This window comes from Prionailurus viverrinus, chromosome B2 (genome assembly GCF_022837055.1).
Source record: "Prionailurus viverrinus isolate Anna chromosome B2, UM_Priviv_1.0, whole genome shotgun sequence".
Classification (NCBI taxonomy): Eukaryota; Metazoa; Chordata; class Mammalia; order Carnivora; family Felidae; genus Prionailurus; species Prionailurus viverrinus.
Window position 1 is genome coordinate 58,233,295 of NC_062565.1, and position 22,971 is coordinate 58,256,265.

The 22,971-nt window shown below is 34.5% G+C and overlaps 1 protein-coding gene across 1 annotated transcript in view; it reads right to left on the bottom strand.

Moving 5' to 3' along the window:
• EYS (eyes shut homolog) overlaps positions 1–22,971 on the bottom strand; it is a 1,626,372-nt gene that overhangs the window by 602,361 nt on the left and 1,001,040 nt on the right. The window contains exons 26-27 of the mRNA XM_047860135.1: positions 16,715–16,905; positions 12,384–12,475 (exon numbers count right to left, since the gene is read on the bottom strand). Coding sequence (XP_047716091.1) covers positions 12,384–12,475; positions 16,715–16,905 — 283 coding nt within the window. The remainder of the gene's footprint in view (positions 1–12,383; positions 12,476–16,714; positions 16,906–22,971) is intronic.

Here is a 22,971-nt window from a genome sequence, read left to right on the forward strand (position 1 = left end):
AGTGCCAGGGAGATACTCAACAGGGAATAAGACAGACAAGTCTCTGAACCCATGAAGCTTACAGTCTAGTTAGGGATACAGAAAATCAATACGTAAAACAACTATACAATAAAAACGGGTGCTATGGCAGATAATACTTGGGTGGAATTTCTTTAGATGGTTCAGAAGTGTTTACTTAAAGAGATGACTGTTCATCTGTGACTTGAGTAATGAGAAGGATGCATGGGCAAGCCAACATAGGGACAGTGGAGAAGGAACACTCTAAAGAGGAGGATACACTTCCAGTTAGAAGGAACAGTAAGATTAAAGGCCATAACATAGAAAAGTTTTTTTAGAAAGTTCCAGGAGTGATAGTGCATCAAAGAGAAAGTAACATTGAGAGGAAAGGAAGGCGGGTATTAGGTAAGATAGAGGAAAACAGGCAAGAGCCCAAACATGCAAGCCCATTGTTGGTTAACAGTGACAAGGAGTCTGTAGTTTATTCTCAGAGTAAAAGTAAGCCACTGAAGAACCTTTCTATAGAGAACTGATTTCATGCAGCACACTATAAATCACCCTGACCAAAGTGTGAAGAATATTTAGAAGGAGGCAATGGATAATTCCAACAGTGCAGATAAAAAAATGATGAAGACTTGGGGGTGCCTGGGTGGCTTAGTCGGTTAAGCGTCCGACTTTGGATCAGGTCATGATCTTGCAGTTTATGAGTTTGAGCCCTACATCAGGCTCTGTGCTGACAGCTCAGAGCCTGGAGTCTGCTTTGGATTCTGTATCCCCTTCCCTCTCTGTCCCTCTCCTGCTCATGCTCTGTCTCTCTCTCAAAAATAAACAAACATTAAAAAATATTATCAAGACTTGGACCAGGATAGTTTCAGAGGAGACAGAGAGAAACAGCAGATGGAAGATGAAATTTTAGAAAGGACTTTCTGCTAGAGCTTGAAGGTAAAGGATAAAGAAATGGGAGTGGTCAACGATGACTCTCAGTATAGGTAGATAACAGTTAACACCTTAATTAGGAGAGACTATGGGAAGAGGTGTGTAGGAGAGGGGCATAGATAAATGAGGTGTTGTTGATAGTAGGAGGAGACCAGAAATTTTGTTTTAGACATGTTAAGTTTAACATATGCGTGAGGCTTACAAGAGAAGATAAAACTCCCTAATTCCACATGACATTAATAAAAACTGTGTTGGTTGTGGACCATGGAAACCAGACTGGATTGGATTGAAGGGTAAATGTCAGGTAACAAAACTGAAATCCGATGTACAGAAAAACTTAAAGATGTTTGGCTCTGAAGAGGAGCAGAATGGAACTAATACAAGACCTAAAGCCTGGGGGAAATGGTACAGAAGAGAGAGATGAATAATCTAAGAAAGGTAGGAGAGAAGGGTACAAGTAGAGCATCTGCCTTTGGATGGAGTGGGTCAAGTCCTCTAAGTAGCAAGAGGGATATAGTATTCCTCTTGAACTCTTCCTTTCTGACTTGGGACATTCTCTCATAAACTTTCTCTACTTCCCCTATAAGCAACTTATCATTATCATGCCATGGCTATCCACAGTTAACAAACGGAAGTCTCCAGCTATGCTTAACTCTCACCTTTCTAGGATTTATTTATTTTGTTTTTGGCAATCAGAGAGCTGCTATCATTAATTTGTTCTAATTTGATCAATTATATAAGAAATCATTTCATACTACATTTGCAATGTTTCAATTATTCTGTTACAATCTTGCAAAAGTTTAACCTTTTTCTAAAAAAACAAACTTTTTAACTTAAATTTGGGAAAATGAATTAGCATCATATTTCTTCACAGAAGCATGATAATTAATCTTTAGTGATTTGTTCCCATAGAAATAAACATGTGGAAGAGGATTATCAAGGAATTAACATTTAAATGGTTTCTAGAACTTTTCTACTATTGAATCTATGGATGCGTCCATAATGTATTCGTTTCTAATGGCATATGGTGATCAATGAAGCTTTAGCAATTAAAGCAACCTTCAAGGTCATACAGAGAGAAAGCCAAAGCTGCAGAAACTGACAACTTTAGAGAATTTCATGTGTACAATCTAAATGATATACATACCACCTATGAAGACCCTTTTGGAGGTATGCCACATTTCCCAGTTAGAATGCTTTGAAACTTAATTTTGCTACTGCTCTATCACTTTAACTTGAAGTTTGCTATCTTTTAATATCTTTTGGTTATAAAAAAGACCATACTAGAAAAGATACTTAGCTATCTTTTTGGAGAAAGTTTGAGGTCAACAGAAAGATGTTACATATTTTAAAACTAGGAATACACAACATAAAAAGCAAATACAGACTTGGAATTTGATTCTGAATTCATTCCATTGAACATACAATGAGAATCAACATTAAACAATGCATTAGTTATGCTTTGGAATCCTTTTATACAAAATCACTTTCCACTAATAGAAGGAACTTTAGAAATAATTCTTAATAAATCATTTTCAACTTATGAAAGGAATCGAAAAACATTTGTGAGAGTTGAATTTAGTGTTAATTTTCAGAAAGAAAATAATGATATTTTAAATATTTCTTACAACCCATCATACAACTGATTCCTAACATGTGACTTTCCTGACATTTTTATTTGATAAGTTAATTACACTGTTGTAGTGGTCCACTTCAAAAGAAAGAAAGAAAGAAAGAAAGAAAGAAAGAAAGAAAGAAAAAATGTTATAAAGATTTAAACTTAGAGTACCATATATTTAGCATTCCAAAATACACCAAAATGAATCATACTCCTTCAAGTTCATGAGTATTAAAATTTACCATTCAAACACTGTTTAATATTGCAAGTTTCTCTTGCAGTGACTGGTATAATCTTGTTTTATCTATTTTACCAAGACTTTTCTTTAGTCTCTGCTTTCTTATATGTAATACTAAAATTAAGAATTATCCACTTTCAGAGAAATCCTTTTGCACTGTTGGTGGGAATGCAAACTGGTGTAGCCACTCCAGAAACAGTATGGAGGTTCCTCAAAAAATTAAAAATAGAATTACCCTATGACCCAGCATTTGCACTACTAGGTATTTATCCAAAGGATATAAAAATGATGATTTGAAGGGGCACCTGCACTCTAATGTTTACAGCAGCACTATCAACAATAGCCAAATTATGGAAAGAGCCCAAATATCCACCTACAGATGATGGATAAAAAAGATGGATAAAAAAGATGTACACACACACACACACACACACACACACACACACACACACACAAATAATATTACTCAGAGATCAAAAAAGAATGAAATCTTCCCATTTGCAACAATGTGGATGTAACTAGAGCGCATTATGCTAAGCAAAATAAGTCTGTCAGAGAAAGACAAATACCATATAATTTCACTCAAATTTTAAATATAAGAAACAAAGCAGATGAACATAGGGAAGGGAAGCAAAAATAAGATAAAAACAGAGAGGGAGACAAACCATAAGAGACTCTTAAATACAGAGAACAAACTGAGGGTTGATGGGGGGGTGCGATGGGGGATGGGCTAAATGGGGGATGGGCATTAAGGAGGATACTTGCTGGGATGAGCACTACGTGTTTTATATATATATATATATATGATGAATTACTAAATTCTACTCCTGATATCATTATCACACTATATGTTAACTCAGATTTACATTTTAAAAAAATGTAAAAAAAAAAAAGAATTATCCACTTTCAACTTGTTTTCAGTAGGTTTATAATAGTATCAGAGACAGAGTTCACCTTTTGGCAAAAAGGAAAATGAAGAAGCCAAACAGGATGTGAGTCAAGCTATATATTAAGCAGCAGAAAGATTCAAATATAAGGAATTTTTAACTCGAAGGCATTTATATCAGAGTCTCTCTCTTATTAGGGGAAAGCACAAATCAGCATCTAAAATAAGGCAGATTTCAGATCAAATTCAAGAACATGGGTAATCAACAGCTACCCATTAAAATCTTCATTTATGCTGTGCTAGCCTTTATTTCCATAAGTAGTTGGACCTCTGTAGGACATACATTTGGATGGCTCAGAAGCTGCCACTGAATGGTCATGATTCCAGCCATTACTTCTTACTTCCTAAGAGCGTGCGTTTGGAAGAATGAAGCCAACTCTACTTTATGATTTCGTTTATTTCTAGCCTATGATATTTTCTTGGTTAAAAAAGTATATATATTTTTATCTAAAATAAATAAAAATAAATAAAGCTCAGGCTTCTGTTTTTTGTGTACTTAGAATTTTTATGCCCTGGATGTGTGGTAAAATACCTAGATGTAGTCCTTTCCTATAAACGCACATGCGCGTAGCTGCTAAATGCTGTTTATGGTACTTTCTGCAAACTTCTGCTGATGATCCTACCTAAAATATCCCCCAAACTCTGAAGGTTCACGTGACCACAGGCTGAACGTCAGTGGCCTAATTTCAGCTTTGATTTCTGTAATGACTAATGTCTTGTTTAAGGGAAAAGCAAAAACTCTGGTGTTTAATATATACATTAAGTACAACTGGAACCAGCTGTGTGTTCCTCTGAATGTATAACAGCAGTAATATTTTCTGAGATTAATTTCAGTAATTTTGTAATAGGTAATGCATTTTTAGATGTTCAAATAAAATGATGGAAAATGCCCTAGTTTTAAGAGTATTATTAACTTGTGCTTTAAAATAATTTCTAAAAGGTAGTCAGGACAGAACTTATTGGAGTATTTGTATAAATGAAGTTAACAACCTGTAACTTTAAAAATGCTTAATTCCAAATTGGATTAACTGGGCTTTGTAGATTACACTTTAAAATTCTCTTTTGCAAAGTGATCCAATTTCACTCCTATTCTCTATAGTTTGCTTTGAACGAATATATGCCATCGGGGAAAAAGAAAAGTAGGTTTGTGTTAGAGGAACATTTCGCTGATTGTATAAATATAGTTTTAGAATCAAAATCAATTGTTCATTGTTTATTTTGTTCAACTTTAAATAAAATCATTATTCCATTGGCATGTTTTTCTTGACACTACTGACAGTGGTTAATGAAAAGATTAATGAAATAATGTACACATTTCATTAGAGAAAAAAATGTTTACTTCTGAAAAGTGGTTAAATGGTTTCTTTCTTTTCTTTTCCACCTCACTGATTTTCCAGCACTCTGTGCCAAAGCAATCCTGCCCTGGTTGACACATGTCAAGTCCTTGGTGTTATTACTAATGTCTTAAAAAGAAGTACAAAACTTTGATGCTTACTGTGTTAACAATGTTCCAATTGTCCTGGTTCATATATATATATATATATATATATATATATATATATATATATATGAATGATGTCTCTGTTTATACACACACACACGTATGTTATTTCTTTCTGTTTTAAATGCACAATATGCTGCATTTTTATGTTTTCTATCAGTTAGACAACAAGTCTAAGGTTTACAGTGTGAAGACCAAATAATTTACCATTCATAGGCATTGTGTACCCATACTTTAGGTAAGGCATTATCTGTTGGGATACGTTCAGTTATAAAAACACAATGGAATGAAATAATTATAGTCTGTAGTAAGATATTGTATATATTTCAAGCAAGTTATAATTACTGAATAAACAGCATAAATATATTAATTTCTATTTTCTTCTTAAAAGCAGTCCAGTAACTCCCTCAGATCCAAGATAAAAGAAATATAAATACTGTGATTCAAACTACAGACGTTTTCTGATTACTTTTGTCTTTATCTGAAAAGGTAAAGAGTTATCTTACTTTCCCTTATAGAAATAGTTCTCATCCCGTCTATTCCACATTGTTTCAATTAATTTCTTCCCAGATGCAAAGCTAGAAAATCTTATGCAGTTCCCTTTGCCATTAGGTGTGTTCACATGACTAAGTTCTAGCCAACAGAAGGCCAACAGAAGTGAGACATGCTACTTCTAGGACTTTCTCCATTAAACCATCCAACCATTTTCTGCCATGTTAACTGGAGAGTCATGTTTTCAGCCAAAAACATATGCCACATTGAAACTAAAAAACTTGAATAAAGTTGGATAAATGAACTCTACAAAGATGTGATCAGGATGTAGGAAAGCCACATGGGATAGTTTTGTTTTCCAGGACCACAACATAGTTAGTCTGATATCACTTCTGTATCTAAAGGGTACCAAGAAGAAAAGAGCAGAACCTAGAGGAGAAGGACAGCTGCCAGGAGCTGAGGCCTTCACTAGAGAGAATGAGCCGGTCCCTGGGACACCACACAAGGCCAAGGGAACATATAGCTTGACATTAATTGCTTGCTTTTCGAATTACCTGTCAGTGTTCCCCATTGACTATCTAATAGGAAGCCAGAGGACAAGGGAACTTATATTAGTTTGCTAGACCTGCCTCAACAAAGATGCACAAACCAGGTGGCTTAAATAAATGGAATGTATTGTTTCACAAATTTGCGGTCCTGAAGTCTAAGATCAAGGTGCCAGCAGGGTTGGTTCCTTCTGAGGGCTGTGAGACTCTGTTCCAGCTCTCTCTCCCTCACTTGTAATAGCAATCTTCTCCTTGTGACTTTACATTGTCTTCCAACTGTGTATGTCTCTCTGTGTCCTAATTTCCTTTTTTCATAAGGATACTGGTCATATTGGATCAGGGCTCAATCTAATGACCTCAGTTCAACTTCATTACCTCTTTAAAGACTCTATCCCCAAATAGGTCCACATTCTGGGATACTGGAAGTTAGGACACCTAAATTCTATAGGAACACAATCAACTTGTTACAGAGCCCATAATGTAATTTACACAGGTCAATTTTGAAAGACCTTCAGAGAAGAGACTGTAGAGTAGATCTGGAGAGGTGTAGAAATTTAGAGTCTATTGTATACTGTAGCTTAGCATAGCCTATTAAGAAAAGTGAATACTTCTTTGATCACATTACCTGTTCCCTTACTTAAAAATTCTCCAGTCAGTCTCTATTGCATATGATGTAGTTCACAGTTCTTACTGCAGCATTTGATGACCTACACGGTCTGACTACCATTGCATCTGCAGACCTTATCCTCACTCTTTCCCACCTAACTGGTCTCAACCACACATTATTCCTTTTCTCTTTTGATACTATTCCCTAAGGAGCATCCTCCTATCATCATCTAATAGAAACGATGTCAGTATGGCGCAGGCTTTGTATCCAGTTGAAAAACATATTTGTTACATCATTTGAAAAAATACTTGTTAATGTGTGAGTTTCATTGGCATGTGTCCATCTTCTTAAGTCCCATTTACTATTCTTATATCCACTATGGTCTTTCTCAAAACTCACTATAATTTATTGTATATCCATACGACTAACCACTAACAGTAACTGGTAAATGATTCTCTTAAGTGTAACTGAAGATGTTCTCATTTGCTGTTTTATTTGATCTGTACAGCTCTCGGTGTAGGAGGTGCTTATGGCAAATCAAAGTTCCAAACCAACAAATTCTCCATGAGGTAGCTCCAGCACAACTGGTAGAGTTTATACAATTTAGTTACAAATCAGGATGTAGACTAAGAGTGTAAGACTGAGACAGGAAATGAATGATTTTTTTAAAGGCAGGGATATATTTTTAATTGATAGGCATGTAAAAAAAAAAAACTTTTGGGGCGCCTGGGTGGCTCAGTCGGTTAAGCGTCCGGCTTCAGCTCAGGTCGTGATCTCGCAGTTCGTGAGTTCAAGCCCCGCGTCTGGCTCTGTGCTGATGGCTCAGAGCCTGGAGCCTGCTTCAGATTCTGTGTCTCCTCCTTTCTCTCTGCCCCTCCCCTGCTCATGCTCTGTCTCTATCTCTCAAGAATAATAAATAAACTTAAAAAAAAAAAACTTTTAAGGCCCATAACTGAGGAGGTCAGAAGAGGCTAATTTATTTCTATCTTTGAATTCCAAATCCTATCTCTCTCCAAGAACGAAGGTAAATATTAAGTAGGGCTTTAAAGGAAAAGTCCCATAAAATATATACATATATATATATATTAAATACAAATCCTATAATACTATAATGTATTAATATACAATTATATCATGATATATAATAATAGATACAATCATGTGATATATGCAATGATGTTTGTAACACAAGTAATGTGAGGTATATAATATAAAACATATATAATTATGGTAAATATATGAATAGACATGGATAAAGTGCTATATCACACTCTCAGATTTGGGTTTGCCTGAAAATATATGCACCACTATCTTAGATTATCTCAGCTCCTTATGTTTCAATACATCTACAGTATTCAGGAGTGGAGTAACAAATGTACACCTATTTGTATTTCTTTTTCTTCTTGATATACTATATGCTGTTGTTCACTAGCCTAATATCACTGCATGGTCCCATTTTCACTTTCCCTTCTTTCATTAAAAGATGAGCAACAGCTATAGCTAATTTCCTACTAAAAACTAAAATAGTTTTTAGTATATGTGCTCCTTACTATCTTTATTATGCCAGTGTGTATTTCACCTGATTTAAAAATTCCATATTTTCCTTCCTGCTTTTGTTAAGTTAAGCAATCCACACTTCTTTTTTTAAAAGGGCCATGCTGCTCTGCAGAACATCTTGTCTTTCCTTGTTCTAAAAAATAATGAGCTCAGTTACTTTTTCTTGGAGGATATTTGTTTCACTCTTTGTAAGAGTACTTCATCATGGTCTGAGTGAAACCTTGCTATTCTTTTTCTTATATTTCCATAAGAGCATTTGAGGAAAGATGCTTCTCCTATATTCATATTCAAGGGTAATGTCATTCAAGAGAAACAACATAAAAGAGTGTAGAGCTGGGAGTGAAATGTGCAACTATCATTTATCTTTACTTTAAAGAGTATATTAATGGTTAAAAAATTATTGGCGACAGCATTATTGAACTGAGTTAAACTTAAAGATAGATTTTCCCCTTTTACCTCTAGAAGTATATTTTAAAGGTATAGGAAAATAAAATTAATGGAACCCCACTCTTGTTCTTTATAGATGATAATTGCAGACAAAAGCATATTTGTATAAATTTCCCATTATTTCAAATAAATCAAAAACTTGTGAAGAGGTATTTCTGAATTTAGAGAACTTAGACCAGGTACAGACAGATTATCAACTACTTCTTGATAAAAATTAAAAGCAACAAATTGTAGGTAAGTTGCAAAAAAGTCATAGAACATAGAAAGTGATTTTTTAGTTGTTAAACACCTTTAAAAGTTACTTGTGACGAGGAGAGTGAAAAGTATGTGTTCTTGGGATTTTTAAATGTTTTACATTTAATGTTTCTTTTATTTAAAATTTTTTTTAATTTTTTTTTTTTTTTTTTTTTTTTTTTTTTTTTTTTTTTGAGAGAGAGTGAGTGAGTGAGTGAGTCAGGCACAGAAAGCGAGGGAGACACAGAACCCAAAGCAGGCTCCAGGCTCTGAGCTGTCAGCACAGAGCCCAAGAGGGGCTCAAATTCATGAACTGTGAAATCACGACCTGAGCTGAAGTCAGACGCTTAGCCTACTGAGTCACCCAGGTGCCCCTTAATGCTTCTTTTAAAGAAGATTTTAAATAGTATGTTGTCACTTTTAAAACACTGACTGGACATATTATAGTAGAAAATAATGATCAGGTTAGAAGGCAGAGGGTCATGGTTCTAATCTTGTCCTCTGTTAAAAAGAAAACCACAGGCTAAAAATGGTGTCACTTAGGCCAAGTCAGCAAAGAGTTACTACCTAAACTGACTGCAGTTTTAATCCCCTGGAATATAACCTTTAACCAGTCAACATGTAATTCTTGATCAATACTACGAAATTTACTGATAGACCCTTTCTATTCCTCTTTGGAGGGTAACCTTGCCTAAACAATGTATTCCTTGTTAATAAATTCCTCTTTTTAATGCCCTCTCTCTGCCTTTAAAAATCTTTCTTTTGTTTGGGGCTCCTGGGTGACTAGCAGGTTGAGTATTCGACTCTTGATTTCAGCATGGGTCATGATCCCAGTATCATGGGATTGGGACCCGTGTCAGGCTCTGTGCTGAGCGTGAAGCCTGCTTAAGATTCTCTCTCTCTCCCTCTCTAGCGCTCTCACCAGCTCACAGGTGCACTTGATCTCTCTAAAAGAAAAAATAATTATTTTGTTTACCTCAGCAGAAATCCTCTCTACTTGCTAGAGGGGATGCTGCTAAACTCAAGAATCATTTAATAAGGCCAAACAGATCTTCAAATTTACTCAGCTGAATATTTTTTTTAACACTTCCTACTGTCTAACAATGTGATCTAGAGGAAGATGTCCACCTTCTCTGAGCCTCAGTTTTCAAATATGCAAAATGAGTGTTATGGACTGAATTATGTCCCCTGCAAAATTCATATGTTGAAGTCCTAACCCCCAGTGCTTCAGAATGTGACTATATTTGAAGATGGGGTTTTTAAAGAGGTAGGAAATTAAAATGAGATGATTGATGTCTTTATACGAAGAGGAATTTAGGATACAGATATACACCAAGGAAAATGATGTGAAGACACATAGAGAAGACAGCCATCTACAAGACAAGGAGAGAGCCCTCCAAAGAACCAAACCTGCTGACACCTTGATCTCAGCCTTCCAGCCTCCAAAATTGTGAGAAAATCAATTTCTGTTGCTTAAGCAGCCAATCTGTGGTACTTGTTATGGCAGCCTGACCAAACCAATATAATGGGCTTTATCAATCTCACTATGATTACATACAGTTATATGCTGTTTAATGTGTGTGAATTTTGTTCTTACATTAATCCTTCATTGGGCAGGTTATTTAAAATTCTTATCTTCATCTTATCTTGAATATACAGCAGTTCTTTTAGGGTTAAGAGAACAACTTATTTATGTTTCTACAGCATGGATCATAGGGTCTATACCTTAAAATTTATTCATAGGTTTAAAATAAGAGCAGCCTTGGAATTGTGCCATTTTTTCAAAACTATGTCTTTTCCTGTATTTAATCTATCTCTCCATTTTACATCCGGAAAATGTACATAATAATTAGAATTGTTCTTAACAATAAATAAATTCATATATGTTACAAATTTACCACCTGACACATTATTGGTGCCTAATAAACTTTAAGTATGATTACTGTATCCTCAATGATTTTTTTAACTCTTTTGCAACATACCCCAGGCCAGAAATGGTTCTCACATCACTTCTTATCTGTCTTTGTTTCATCCAGGGGCTAAAATATGTCTTTTACAACTTATTTTTACTGCTGCCCTAATGCTCATATACCTGGGTAGTCTCTGCCCAGGAAAACTGTTATCTCGGCTAAGATGGAATTTACCAAAGTGCATTGCCCCCAGTGTTAACTATTCAAGAGGTTAAAATGCTAAAAAAAATATATTAAAGGATTCTGTGCTTATATTTTGAGTTAAGCAAAGAAAGTAAGACCTTACTAAATGTATCGTAGAGGTCTTAAAAAGCTCCTGTGTATTTTGAGCAGTCAAAGGTGGTATATGTCATGTAGACTTTCCTCAATTTAGTTGACAATAGATTGTTTTTTGGTCAGTTTTCTAAAAGATATGAAATTCTTGGAGGACAGAATTTGGAAAGCTCTGGCTGAAAGAGGGTTCAACACCCTTAAAACTTTCCAAATAACTTCTTGCCTCATCCCTGTTTTAGCCTTTTTGCTTTCCTTTTTATTGGATTTAAATAGATAATTATTATTACTAAATAATCAGCTATTGTTGTAACCAAATAACGTATTTTAGTCTCCATAGTGAATTAGGCCTGTGGTATGTGTTTTAAAGTACCATTTAAGTAAAAAAAAATAGTAGAGGGGGGCAAAACACATAACACAAAGGTATTAATTCTATATTAAAAAATAAGCTTTGCCGTAAGTCAAGGAAGGATAATTAAGGGAAAACATCATTTTCACTTATCCAGATAGGCAAAATTATACCTGATGTTGGTGAGAGTTTTGGGATAGAGTCACCTTCAAACACAGCTTTTGGGAATAGAGCAATAAATTTTCGTTATTCTATCTTGACTATGGTATAATGAATCATTTTAAATTTCTTCTTTATGTTTTTCTGGATGTTCTAAATTTTCCACAGTGAATATGTTTAACTTTGCTTATCAAAAGAAATACCACTTTATTTGCTTTTTATGATTTCTCTAATTTGAAAATAATATGAAGGTTTAATGACTTCTTTGTAAAGCTGCTTATATAATTTCATAAATAATATAACCCCTTTAACATTCTTTCCTCAGCACTATTTTAAGGACATAGAGAAAAGGCAAAATGGCTTGATAAACATTAATTCACATTCAAGTGCATGTGAATATCTCAGATATCAGGATACTCGGATAACCTCGACTTTAAAGGGCAAAAACAACATCCAGAGGAACAGTCTCTGTTACTTATAATAATGGTAAGTCTACAAGAAAATAGATATATATTACCTGATAAACAGTGTATACTTTTGTCCATCATCCACTTTAATGGTAGTGTTAATGCTTTTCAATTTTGCTTCACCAGCACAGAAAAAGTGGTACTATAAGAAAAAAAAAAGTTTCCTTCAGTTTCTCACAATGAAATTGACACATATTTGCATTAGACTTAGAATTTACCAATAGTTTTTATATTGCTTTGGAGACAAAGTGTCTGAAACTTAAGAGAAGTGACAGTTCAGGGTATACAACTAATAAAGTGTAGAATTAAAATAAATAAATGTATAAGTATTATATACATATACATGCATCATCTATTTGTACATGCACACATACACACAGACACTTCTAGTTTCTGTTCCAATATTCTGGGGAACATGGTTGAGAAAGGCAGCTTTTTCTGCTACCAGAAAGTGAGTATTATTAGCAAGCTTCCTTACATACTACCAATTGAGCAACGTGAAGATTAGTGAATACAATGTAGAGGGTGATGTTAAAATCCAAGGAAGGAAACATTGAAGATTATGGAGGTTAACCATTTATTCTAAGCTTCCTGAGGCTGGGGGGTGGGGGGTCTTTGTAGGGTTACTACTAATTGAGCCAAGTTATATTTTAAAAGGGGGCAGATCATGTCTCTAACAGGTACATTTGATCAGGACTCCCTGAGAATTCCACAGGTAGGATTCAGTGACCTATTCACCCTCTTCACAGCATATGTCTGCATGTATATTAGTTATAGTACAGCTATACTTTCCCAGAAAGGGGCTTATCATATCAGCAAGAAATGAAAAACCCACATATACGTTAAAGAAACACAGCTGCATGGTCTTGCATAATTCCTGTGCATCTATCTACATTTAAGTTGATATACCTAAAACCCACGTTGGGTCCAAAGATAAATATTATGCTATATATTTTAATTTTATGATAGATTACAAAAGATTGCAAAAGATTCCTTAAAAAATTATCTACTACAAGTTGGCTTTAAGAAATATGTTAAATAGTATATTTAAATGTTAATGATAAAATGATAAAATGTTAATAATTCCCTTTTATCTCCAAAGCTGTCAAACGAATATAAAATATTTAATGGATCATTCTATTATTTTTACTTGAATTTTTTATTATAAATAGCTTCTTTATGACATATACAGATATATATGTCACATATATATGTCATATATATGTGACATATATAGACACATATATCTATATGACATATATAGACATACATAATATATTATATATTATATTATATATATAAAAGCTACTATTTATTGAGTGATTACTTGGGTGTCACAGAGTTTTAAAACATTTTATAAGTATCAACTGATTCCTTCCTTACAATACAAAATAAAAAACAAAACTCTATGAAGTAGGAACTATTCTTTTATTAGCTCCATTATTCAGAGATGTAAACTAAAGTGAAGTGATTTGCTGCTAGCCAGGGAGGCACAGTGATTTGCAACACAGACAGTAAGTCTGGTGTCAGGTATTTGAGTCCCAACAATGGATATTATGTATGTACTTAACTCCCTTGTTATTAGAAAGAGCCAGTAAAGTGTTTTTAAAAGCTATTTCAAAAAATAAAAATAAAAATTAAGTTTCATATTATTAAACTTTCCTAAAACTTGTGATTTCCTAAAAAGATGGACTAACAATTCTGCATTTCTAGAATAGGTCTTAAATTATGATCACTGCAAAAGTTCAACCATAAATATGTCTTTTTGTGAAAATTGTAATGTAAATGCATTCCCCATATGATTATACTTTTAAAATAGATGAAGAAATTGGAGCATAGTCTCACAAATCATAGTGGAACAAGGAAAATCTTAAAATCATGAAGACAGAGTAACACTGAAATTTCCTTTAAATCATTGCAAGGAAGCAGTGATGTGAGCAGAACGAACATGAATTTTGGATTTACACAACAAAGTAAAAATTCCTTATCTACCATTCTTAAAGGAGTCCTAAGAGCATGTGTAATACTGAACTCTGTGAGAAGCCTCGCTTGTCTGCATGATTTTTGCAAAATGCAGAGAGAAAATATCTAACCTTCACATTTGATTCATGTCCCAGACATCCTTCTACATGTTTATATGCATTTACTTATTTACTCATTGTATTACATTTACTCCCCAACATTTATTCATTTATTAACTTGAGCTTCACAACAATCTTTATTACCTTCATTTTACAAGTGAGTAAATTTAAGCACAAAGTGCTTAAGTGACTTGCAAGTTCTCAAAGCTCCTAAGTAGAAGAGCTGGGCTCCAAACTCTGACTCCAGAGATGACGATCTTAATACATTTCTTAAGATGGAGCCTTATACATAATTTCAATTCAGTAAATGATAGTAATTATTATTACAGACATGAGTATATATCCTTTGTCATAAAACCTGAAGTAAAGAAATTCTACAAGTCTTTTCTCTCATTATGATTTTATAATTTCTCAATGTCTTGATTCAACCTATTGTGAATTTATTTTTATCCATCTGAAAGTGAAAGGAGTCTCCATCATTCATCATTTCATAAAATATTTCACCCACAATCCTGCAAGTCTCTGGTAGTTCCTCATAATGTCTATGGAGATGTCCACAGTGGTGAGAGGAACAAACTAGCTGAGATAGACACTCAGTTAATGGGAGTTTGCAGCAGAAAATTGTGCTGAGGGGAAACATTTTGAACATGACCAACGATCAATATTATGTGTGTTTTATTATTTTTTATATTTGGTCTCCATATTTTTATGCTTATTATAAGAATAATGGAAAACGTTGGTCTTAGTTGAGGAAAATGCTGTAGAGCAGGGATCAGCAAACTTGTAGATAAGACTGATGTCTGATGATTCATTACTGTGTTCTATTTGTTACAGAATTCTATTTTCTTACTCCTGTTTCACCTGTTCCTATCATTATCTGTAATCAATTGGAAGCAATATGAGGAAAATAAAGTGTGTTTTGTTTACCACTGAATCCTCAGAACCAATGACAAAGTGATTGATGATAGATAAATGTTTAACAAATGAGTGAACAAATACATGAATGAGTAAAAATATTACCACTACTAATGCCTACATCTGGCTGATATTTATTAATATCAGACTTTGTACTAGATTACGTATTATGTGTTGTATTACTTAAGAAAGATGAACATTTAAAGAAAGTCAAACTGGTATAACGTGACTTATTTAAATTATAACTATTTCATGGAAATTCACATATTTAATCACATCATAAAAGAAATGATAGATAAAAATACAGTGTTATATTGAATATTTTAGGCTATGTTGAGTTAATTACTTTATTGCAGGGATGATTTGGATGGCTTCCTTAATCTGGGTATTTACCACAGGAATAGGAGTTGATGGGTTATGATAGAACAGTACTGAAAAAAGAGCATATACTTTCAACTCAAAGTCAGCCTTATAATTTAGTGTTTATTAGCTGTGTGATCTTGGAATTTTAATTTTTTTTTTTTAATGTTTATATTTGAGAGAGAGAGAGATGCAAGCAGGGAAGGGGCAGAGAGAGAGAGAGAGAAGGAGACACAGAATTTAAAACAAGCTCCAGGCTCCAAGCTGTCAGCAAAGAGCCCAATGCTGGACTTGAACTTGGGAATAGTGATATCAGAGCTGAAGTCAGATGCTTAACTGACTGAGCCACTCATGTGCCCCTGATCTTGGACTTTTAAAAGAAGTTGTTATAAAGACTACCAAGTGTTAAATCCATGATCTCAAACATTTTGATCTCAAAATCTCTTTGTGCTCTTAAAAATTATTGAGGACCCCAAAGAGTTTTTGTTTACTGGGTTATATTTATCAATATTTATAATATTAAAATTAAAACAAACATTTTTAAAATACAAAAATGTGGAAGTACACATTACATTAGTGATCAGAAAGATGACATCATCACATGCCATGCAGCCTCTGGAAAACTCCACTGTATATTTATGAGAATGAGAGTAAAAAAAGGCAAATAACAGTATCATTAAGATAGCTTTTCCTTAAGGATCCTCTGAAAAAATCTTTGGGCTCCCCAGATCACATATTCCACTAAAGCTACAAAAAATGGTAGCAGTTACTATCACTGGGATATTGGGAAACATAATAACAGAAAAAGGTTAAAAATAAAGAGAAAAGAAGAGAATGGTAGCTATTCAAAGTATATACTATTTTGAAATATAAATACTGAATATGAAAAAATTACAAAAACAGAACACACAGCCTAGTGGTGATTATAAAAGACATATTTTAGATAAAATTTTATTTTGACAATAACCACTAAAAGAATCAGACTTTCAAAAATTCCTTTAAATGAAATAAATATAATGACTTACCTTTAAAGTACCATTTTCAATAAATAATTGAATAAAAAACTCATCAACTGAATTTGAGTCTTGCTTGATATAGAGCAGGAGTCCATAGGAGTTGAAGGTATGAAATTCTAGTGATACGTTACTTTGTGGACTTAACAACACATTCCGAAATTCTAGATAGGAATCTCCATAATAACAAATACATCTGAAATCTGTGGAGTCTGAAAGAAAACACAATTTAGATTGGAATTGAATGTTCAATAGTTGGGTTTCATATTAACATTAGCATATCTTCTAAAGTGGCTCATACATGACTATTTTCTGCCTGTTACAAGCCCGGGTACCTGTTTCCTTTGCCATAGTCACAGTGGTTTGTCATAATTTCTATGAATTGGGGGCTTTACGATCAAATCTCACTGGATGTCTAGATGATTAATCTTCAACAGGGCATTCACTTCCATTTTACGTTACAGGTCAACAGAAATAGGAACATTTTCTAATGTCCTTATTCATTGTATATACATGACGGTATCAAATTTTGATTTATGTCAGTCATTACTGTTAATTTGATTGTGTGGCTTTTGAGGGCCAACAGACTATTTAGAAGTAAAGGAACTGTCATCCTTCTGTAGCAACACTTTTACCCGAACTTCTTTAAAAATCATCACTTGCGTGTTATCTTTCTTTTTCTCATCTTCTGAATATTTTAATTAGCCTCAATTTTTCATTTATTAAAAAATTTTTAACGTTTATTTATTATTGAGAGACAGAGAAAGAGACAGAGCATGAACATGGGAGGGGCAGAGAGAGGAGACACAGAATACGAAGCAGGCTCCAGGCTCTGAGTTGCCAGCACAGAGCCTGACACAAGGCTCGAATTCACAAACTGCAAGATCATGACCTGAGTTGAAGTTGGACACTTAACCGACTGAGGCACCCAGGCGCCCTAATTAGCCTCAATCTTTTAAATGAAACATAGACATTTTGAGCAAAATACTTTGACAATTCGCATTTCTTAAATTTATAAATATATGATTAATGAAACAGCTTTTTTCTCTGGATAAGATACTTTATATTATTAAAAGTTACTTTTGTTTGATAAAAACTTGACTGATTGATGATATTCTTGTAATAATGGATATGAGTTATCTGCTTTCACTTCTTTCCTTCTGTTCCTCCTTCTGTGATACACACACATACAAACTCCCTTTGAAACTTCTAAATTGGGGAGAAGGAGCCAAGATGGCAGAATAGCATGGAAGTTTTGTGTGTGTCTCACATCCATGAAATACAGCCAGACCAAATTTAATCATCCTACACACCTAGAAAACTGATTGGAAGATTAACACAACAATCTGCACAAGCTGAACCACAGAATTCAGCAGGTATGCGACACGAAGAGCTGAACTTGGGAAGCCAGAAGCCGCAAAAGGAATTCACCCCAAAGGAAAGAGCACAAAGAAACGACAGCCAGGGATTTAACCAACACAGATACAAGCAAGATAACTGAACCAGAATTTAGAATCACGATAATATGAATACTAGCTGGAGTCAAATATAGAGTAGACTCCCTTTCTGCAAAGATTAAAGATGTAAAAAAACATCCAGAATGAAATTAAAAATGCTATAACTGAGCTGCAATCATGGATGGATGCAGAGTCGGCAAGGATGGACAAAGCAGAACAGAGAATCAGCGATATAGAGGACAAACTTATAGAGAATAACGAAGAAGAAAAAAAAGAGATTAAGGCAAAAGAGCACAATTTAAGAATTAGAGAAATCAGTGACTCATTAAAAAGGAACAACATCAGAATCATAGGGGTCCCAGAGGAGGAAGAGAGAGAAATAGGGGTAGAAGGGTTATGTGAGCAAATCATAGCAGGAAACTTTCCTAACATGGGGAAAGACACAGACATCAAAATCCAGGAAGCACAGAGGACTCCCATTAGAGTCAACAAAAACCGACCATCAACAAGGCATATCATAGTCAAATTCACAAAATACTTAGGCAAGGAGAGAATCATGAAAGCAGCAAGGGAAAAAAAGTCCCTAACCTAGAAGGGAAGACAGATCAGGTTTGCAGCAGACCTACCACAAACACTTGGCAGGCCAGGAAGGAGTGGCGGGATATATTCAGTGTGCTGAATCAGAAAAATATGCAGCCAAGAATTCTTTATCCAGCAAGGCTGTCCTTCAAAAGAGAAGGAGAGATAAAAAGTTTCCCAGACAAACAAAAATTAAAGGAGTTTATGACCACTAAACCAGCCCTGCAAGAAATTTTAAGGGGGAACTCTCTGAGGGGAGAGCACATACATATGTATATACATATACATATACATATGTATACACATATATGTATATATGTATATGTATATGTACATACATATGTATATATGTATATATATCTATATATATCTATATATATCTATATATATAATTACTTATATATATAATTTAGATATATATAATTATTTACATATATCTATCTATATCTATATCTATATCTATATATATTTAGATATATATAATTATTTAGATATATAATTATTTATATATATATAATTATTATATATATATTTATATATATAATATATAATAAATACCAAAAGCAACAAAAGATTAGAAAGGGCCAGAGAACACCACCAGAAACTCCAACTCTACAAGGATCATAATGGCAATAAATTCATATCTTTCAGTACTCACTCTAAACATCAATGGACTCAATGCTCCAATCAAAAGACTCACTCTAAACATCAATGGACTCAATGCTCCAATCAAAAGACATAGGGTAACAGAATGGATAAGAAAATAAGATCCATCTATATGCTGTTTATAAGAGACCAGTTTAGACCTAAAGAGACGTACAGATTGAAAATAAGGGAATGGAGAACCATCTATCATGTTAATGGTCAACAAAAGAAAGCCGGAGTAGCCACACTTATATCAGACAATCTAGACTTTAAAATAAAGACTGTATCAAGAGATGCAGAAGAGGATTATATCATAATCAAGGGGTCTATAGAACAAGAAGAACTAACAATTGTAAGCATTTATGTGCCAAATGTGGGAGAACACAAATATATAAATCAATTAATCACAAACATAAAGAAACTCATCGACAGTAAAACCATAATAGTAGACTTCAACACCCCTCTCACAGCAATGGACAGATAATCTAATCAAAAAATCAACAAGAAAACAATGGCTTTGAACGACACATTGGACCAGATGGACTTATATTCAGAACATTTCACCCTAAAGCAGCAGAATATACATTCTTCTCCAGTGCACATGGAACGTTCTCCAGAATAGACCATATACTGGGACACAAATCAGCCCTAAGTAAGTTCAAAAAGATTGAGATCATACCATGCATATTTTCAGACCACAATGCTATGAAACTCGAAATCAACCACAAGAAAAAATTTGGAAAGGTAACAAATACTTGGAGACTGAAGAACATCCTACCAAAGAATGAATGGGCTAACCAAGAAATTAAAGAGGAAATTAAAAAGTATATGGAAGTCAATGAAAATGATAGCACCACAACCCAAAACCTCTGGGAAGCAGCAAAGGCAGTCATAAGAGGAAAGTATATAGCAACCCAGGCCTTCCTAAAGAAGGAAGAAAGATCTCAGATACACACCTAACCTTATGCCTTAAGGAGCTGGAAAAAGAACAGCAAATAAAACCCAAAACAGGCAGAAGACAAGAAATAATAAAGATCAAAGCAGAAATTAATGCTATCGAAACCAAAAAAACAGAACAGATCAATGAAACCAGAAGCTGGTTCTTTGAAAGAATTAACAAAATTGATAAACCACTAGCCAGTCTGATCAAGAAGAAGAAGGAAAAGGACCCAAATAAGTACAATCAAGAATGAAAGAAGAGAGATCACAACCAACACAACAGAAAAAAAAAACAATAATTAGAGAATATTATGAGCAATTATATGCCAATGGGCAGTATGGAAAAAATGGACAAATTCCTAGAAACATATATGCTACCAAAACTGAAACAGGAAGAAATAGAAAATTTGAACAGACCCATAACCAGTAAGGAAATCGAATTAGTAATAAAAAATCTGCCAAAAACCAAGAGTCCAGGACCAGATGGCTTTCCAGGGAATTCTACCACACATTTAAGGAAGAGTTAACACCTATTCTCTTGAAGGTGTCCAAAAAATAGAAAAGAAAGAGAACTTCCAAACTCTTTCTATGAAGCCAGCATTACTTTGATTCCAAAACCAGACAGAGACCCCACTAAAAAGGAGAACTATAGACCAATTTCCCTGATGAACATGGATGCAAAAATCCTCAACAAGATATTAGCCAACCGGGTCCAACAATACATTACAAAAATTATTCACCAGACCAAGCGGGATTTACACCTGGGATGAAGGGCTGGTTCAATATCCTCAACACAATTAACGTGATTCATCACATCAATAAAAGAAAGGATAAGAACCATATGATCCTCTCAATAGATGCAGAGAAAACATTTGACAAAATACAACATCCTTTCTTGATAAAAAACCCTCAAGAATGTAGGGATAGAAGGATCATACCTCGAGATCATAAAAGCCATATATGAATGACCCAATGCTAATATTATCCTCAATGGGGAAAAACTGAGAGCTTTACCCTTAAGGTCAGGAATAAGACAGGGATGTCCACTCTCACCACTGTTATGCAACATAGGATTAGAAGTCTTAGCCTCTGCAATCAGACAACACAAAGAAATAAAAGGCATCCAAATCGGCCAGGTGGAGGTCAAACTTTCACTCTTCGCAGATGACATGATACTCTATATGGAAAACCCAAAAGATTCCACCAAACAACTGCTAGAACTGACTCATGAATTCAGAAAAGTTGCAGGATATAAAATCAATGCACAGAAATCAGTTGCATTCCTATACACCAACAATGAAGCGACAGAAAGAGAAATCAGGGAACCGATCCCATTTACAGTTCCACCAAAAACCATAAAATACCTACGAATAAATCTAACCAAAGAGGTGAAAAATCTATACACTGAAGACTATAGAAAGCTTATGAAAGAAATTGAAGAAGACACAAAGAAATGGAAAAAGATTCCATGCTCTTGGATAGGAAGAACAAATATTGTTAAAATGTCGATACTACCCAAAGCAATCTACATATTGAATGCAATCCTCATCAAAGTAACACCAGCATTCTTCACAGAACTAGAACAAATAATCCTAAAATTGGTATGGAACCAGAAAATACCCCGAATAGCCAAAGCAATCTTGAAAAAGAAGACCAAAGCAGGAGGCATCACAATCCCAGACTTCAAACTCTACTACAAAGCTGTAATCATCAAGACAGCATGGTATTGGCACAAGAACAGACACTCAGATCAATGGAATAGAATAGAGAACACAGAAATGGACCCACAAACATATGGCCAACTAATCTTTGACAAAGGGAAAGAATATCCAATGGAATAAAGACAGTCTCTTCAGCAAGTGGTGCTGGGAACGCTGGACAGCGACATGCAGAAGAATAAACCTGGACCAGTTTCTCACACCATACACAAAAATAAACTCAAAATGGATGAAAGACCTCAGTGTAAGACAGGAAGCCATCAAAATCCTCGAGGAGAAAGCAGGCAAACCCTCTTTGATCTTGGCCTCAGCAACTTCTTACTCAACAAGTCTCCAGAGGCAAGTGAAACAAAAGCAAAAGTGAACTACTGGGATCTCATCAAAATAAAAAGCTTCTGCACAGCAAAGGAAACAATCAGCAAAACTAAAAGGCAACCGACAGAATGGGAGAAGATATGTGCAAATCACATATCAGATAAGGGGTAAGTATCCAAAATCTACAAAGAACTTATCAAACTCAACACCCAAAAAACAAATAATCCAGTGAAGAAATGGGTGAAAGACATGATAGACACTTATCCAAAGAAGGCATCCAGATGGCCAACCAACACATGAAAAAATGTTCAACATCACTCATCATCAGGGAAATACAAATCAAAACCACAATGAGATACCACCTCACACCTGTCAGAATGGCTAACATTAGTAACTCCGGCAACAAAAGATGTTGGCGAGGATGTGAAGAAAGAGGATCTCTTTTGCATTACTGGTGGGAATGCAAACTGGTGCAGCCGCTCTGGAAAACAGTATGGAGGTTCCTCAAAAAACTAAAAATAGAACTACCCCATAACCCAGCAATTGCACTACTAGGCATTTATCCACAGGATACAGGTGTGCTGTTTCGAAGGGACACATGCACCCCCACGTTTAT